The sequence below is a fragment of the Odontomachus brunneus genome, unplaced genomic scaffold (genome assembly GCF_010583005.1).
Source record: "Odontomachus brunneus isolate Ranch 3 - 2012 unplaced genomic scaffold, Obru_v1 Obru_scaffold_441, whole genome shotgun sequence".
Classification (NCBI taxonomy): domain Eukaryota; kingdom Metazoa; phylum Arthropoda; class Insecta; order Hymenoptera; family Formicidae; genus Odontomachus; species Odontomachus brunneus.
The window spans coordinates 11,525-15,968 of record NW_022639891.1 but is presented as its reverse complement, the minus strand read 5'-3'; the positions used below and the strand labels follow the sequence as shown (position 1 = coordinate 15,968).

Sequence of the window (4,444 nt, the reverse complement as noted above, 5' to 3'; positions counted from 1 at the left end):
TTTTGATCATATGGAAAATATTCTTGGTGATCGGAGAACGGTACACAATCAACATACAATATCATCAACTTTTGCTAGGAAGAATCCGAAATCAAAACCATCAACTGCGTTGTCACCACTACCTGATAAAAAGATATCTGATTCAACATCCATGGCACAAAGCGATACATCAATTCCATCACCGAGCACATCTAGTACTGGAAGCATTGATAGTACTAAAAAACTAATGTACCTATCGAAATCAGAAAGTGGATCGAGTAAAAATAAGCAAGTTCTTGAAAAGGTGATATCTTCAAACACGGAAATAACTACGTGTTCCACATCCGTAAGCAACACACAAAAGAGTAAACGTCCTCAACATGGCACAGGGAGCAGAACAGCGGCAAGTAAAATAGAGCTGGAAAAACAATGGTTACAGCATTTAAAAAATGAAATAGATAGAGATAAAGTGAGAAAAGAAAAACAGGAAGCTTACGAGAAAAGAAAAGCAGAAGAAGTGCAAATGAAAAGGAAATTGATAGCACTAAAAGAAAGACAGTTAGATGTTAAACAAATCACTGCTAAGCGTAAGCTGGAGGAAGTAGCAGAATGGCACCGAGACAAATTAAACATTGAGAAACAGAAATGTCGATTGCTTAGAGAGCTATTAGAAACTCGTACTTCATCTCACAGTAAGAGGCTTAACACTGATACAGATAGTTCGTATGAAGACTGAAAAATATGAAAAGTTCGCATATATTTTTTTTTATTTTTAAAGTTTTTACTAAATAAATAATGTTTTGTTGAGTAAATAATACGAATATTTTATGCATAATAGTCTCATTCAATCAGATAAAGATGCACCACTGTTAGACATATCTGATTGAAAAAATCTTTGGTTTTGGCAAATTATGTAACGATTTTCAATCGCACCAGATGGTCTGATTTATCCTACTTGATAATATTTTTATATGCGGCAATAATACATTTCTTTTATTTTTCCTATTTTATTTTTATATTTGTTTTCATTTTTTCTATTATTCAGAGAGATAAATATTTCAATGTTATAAAAAATTATTTTAGTGAAAATGATATGTATGGATAGATATTTTTGTTCTTGTTTATTCTGAAGATTTTTATTTTTATTTAATTATTTGTATTCTTAAATATATATATATATATATATATAACATAAAATGTTAATTTTGCACACGCACGCACGCAGCACGCACGCACGCACGCACGCACACACACACACACACGTGTGTGTGTGTGTGTGTGTGTGTGCGTGTGTAAGATTAACATTTTATGTTTAGATTAATATAGATATTGAAATTTTTTTATCATTTATTATAATTAATATAATAAAGCAATTAATATTGCGGAAATGTAAACCATTAGATACAATGTAAAAAATGTAGATATCAAAATATTACATTTTATATTCATGTTTTTAAAGGCTGTGGTTAAAATAAATAAAAAGATGTTCCTCAAAGTATAAAAATTTGTATTTTTTTAAATTTTAAATTAAAAAGTAAACAGAAAAATTACAAAAATTATTAAATTGCAGCATTTTTATAACTAATCTGGAAATAGCTCATAGAACATTTGCATTCTCCGATCTATTATTTCATTTCTATTTCTGTTAACATGCAAATTGTTAATTTCACAGTTGTCATTCGCGGCATTATCTATGAAAGAGTCATTAATGTCATCAGCAAAGAATTCGTTCTCATCATTTTCTTTTATAGCAATATTATGCATAATACAACCGGCTGTTATTAATTTTGGGATGAATTCGATATTAAGTAATTCTAAAAATTTCAAACGACGGAAACGTCCTTTCAAGTAGCCAAACGCTCTTTCTACTGCCATCCGCGTTGAAGAATGTAAAACATTAAATTCAGACTGTTGTATTGTTAAATTTCCATTATTTCTGAATGGTGGTACAAGCCATGGTAGCAACGGATAGGCTGAATCACCTATTATGCATGTTCCATTAGGGAAAATATTTTTTATATTATCTTGAGCAGTAATATAGAGTAACGACCTTCTTAAAACACGTACATCGTGCAGTGAACCTGGTTCTCCACAGTAAATATTCGTAAATTTCATATCTGCGTCAACAACACCTTGTAATATGACAGAGAAAAACCTTTTTCGATTGCAATAGTCTGTAGGATGATCAACAGGCTGTCGAATTGTGATATGCGTGAAATCTATTGCTCCGATACATTTTTGTATTCCTCGTTTTGCCTCAAATTTTTGAGATGTCTTGAGAATCGCGTCATTTCTCTCTGGCCATATTATCTCTTCATCCAGTCTTGATAGGAGCCATTCCACAACACGATGTATTACACGAAAAATCGAGGATATGGATACATCGAATCTATCTCCCAAGGTTCGTAATGGTTCAGTATTTGCGAGATACCAAAGAAATATAAGAAAACTCCACTCAGCAGAGATTTTACGTACACCAGAAGAATGAGATGGGATAAAATCGCTTTGCTGCAGCAAGTCTGCAAATATGAATGACACATAAATTTAAAAATATACTATATAAATAATACATAATATAATAAAATATGTCAATAATATAGAATACTTGTTTACTTATTTGAAGATATGCTGTATGTCGCGCTAATCTAAAATGCTCTTTGAATACAGTATCACTATATAACTGAACAGTGTCGAGGAAGCCTTGAACTTTGCTACGTCTCCTTCCACGCATGAGAAGTTGATACAATGGAAATAATATATCATCTCCAACTTCTTCGCTTGAGGAAGATGTATCAGATTCGTTAGAGTCGATTATCTCACTAATGCTGTCATTTAAAATATTTGAACTTGAACTGGTATTAGCAGAGCTAGATGACAAATCAGCAGCAATTGCTATAATTATATTATCTTCCATTTCTAATTGTGACATTTTGCACATGTTATTTTACATGTTATATATATCTGAAATAAATAATTAAATAATGTAGGTTGGTTTCATTACAAAATCTATTAATAAACAATCTATTAATATACAAAATACATTAAAATAAATAAAATCCCATATAGCACACACAAATCTCTGAAAGACTTCTGAAACAGAAGTTCCAAAAGAGTTCCCAAGTCCTCCAGAACACTTTTGGAATTCTTTAAAAAGTTATTTGGAAATTTGTGCTATCTGGGATACTTTAAAAATAAAGTACCCTTTTTTTATTAAAATATCCAGATCTTTTCCAAAATGTGGTGCTGGTCTTCTCAATAATGAATTAAAAAACTTAACCTGATGACAGAGAACGAGACGTAGCGTCGTAGTCTTGGACGTAAAGGCAAAGGAAAAAAATATATAATAATATTCGCGAAAAAAAACTAATATTCGCATTTACACAATTGTAAATCACAACTTATATATAACGTATAAGTTTTTCTCTGTCTTACTTTACATCCACGACTACACGCATCAGTTTTGTTTTCTGTCATCAACCTAAAAAGTACGCAGATGGTGAATATTTCAGCCATGAATTAAAGAATACCAAAGCATGGACATAGTGATGAAAAATAATCCTAACTCTAGCCAACATTAGTACACACATTGTTCCAATCAAGTTATGCACAACGTTACACTTTGTGCATTTCTGTGTACGTATATGTCAAGATGTGTTAAGCAATTGGAAAGCACCCAATATAATTAGAATAATATAGAATATTCGCATAGTGAACTTGCTTGGACACGAACAAACGCGTTCGGCATGACATCATCGCGTCGCTATGCATCACGCCACGGTACATCACGTCATTCAACCACCCGCATGCAGTACCAGGAAGCTGAAGAGCAGTGGAAATCCTTTAATGAAGGCCGACTCGAGACCACCATGCCACCCTGAAATTCGGCGTTGCAGCCCGACCGCCGTCGGAAGCCGCCGGAGCCCTATATAAACCGTACTCCCGGAGCGCGCGGGCAGTAGTTACTCGACATTTTTCTCACACACCACATATAATTCTGCGACAGTCTTTTCTTATAATTTCACACATAGTGCTACACATAATTTTTACACAAAGAGCAGTTCTTCAACATTTTTTCCAGACAGTAACACATATAATTTTGCGCAGCAATTCTTCAACATTTTTTCTTTACGACACACACGTAATTTTTGCGCAGTGTTTCACACAATTTTCGCAGTGTTAAATATAATTTTAGAAACACACAGAATTTCATATAACTTTACAACAGTTTCACATTAATTCTTTTATAATTCTTCGACACAGTATTACACTGAATATTCTGCGGCAGACATATGACAGTTCCTTGATATTTTTCTGATAATCTTTACGTAATTCACATTCGAAAATACTAAATAGAATTTTCACGTACAGACGCACATAAGTTTAAGAGTTCAATGACAATTTTCTTCAATATTCACACACAACACCAACTCGATATTCGCACGGGAAATTGTAAAACGCATACCAG

The 4,444-nt window shown here is 32.8% G+C and overlaps 1 protein-coding gene across 2 annotated transcripts; it reads right to left on the bottom strand.

Annotated features, from left to right (window-relative positions):
• Positions 1 to 1,367: 1,367 nt before the first annotated feature.
• LOC116853678 (protein ALP1-like) lies at positions 1,368 to 3,622 on the bottom strand. 2 transcript variants are annotated; one of them, XM_032834840.1, is made up of 3 exons: positions 3,182 to 3,622; positions 2,593 to 2,943; positions 1,368 to 2,498 (listed from the first exon to the last, which is right to left on the bottom strand). In XM_032834840.1, exons 2-3 carry the CDS (start codon positions 2,915 to 2,917, stop codon positions 1,561 to 1,563), a joined length of 1,263 nt encoding a protein of 420 aa, XP_032690731.1. In that variant the 5' UTR covers positions 2,918 to 2,943; positions 3,182 to 3,622; the 3' UTR covers positions 1,368 to 1,560. The 2 variants fall into 2 exon arrangements, with proteins under 2 accessions (XP_032690731.1, XP_032690730.1); XM_032834839.1 differs by having other exon boundaries at positions 2,593 to 3,622.
• Positions 3,623 to 4,444: the final 822 nt, after the last annotated feature.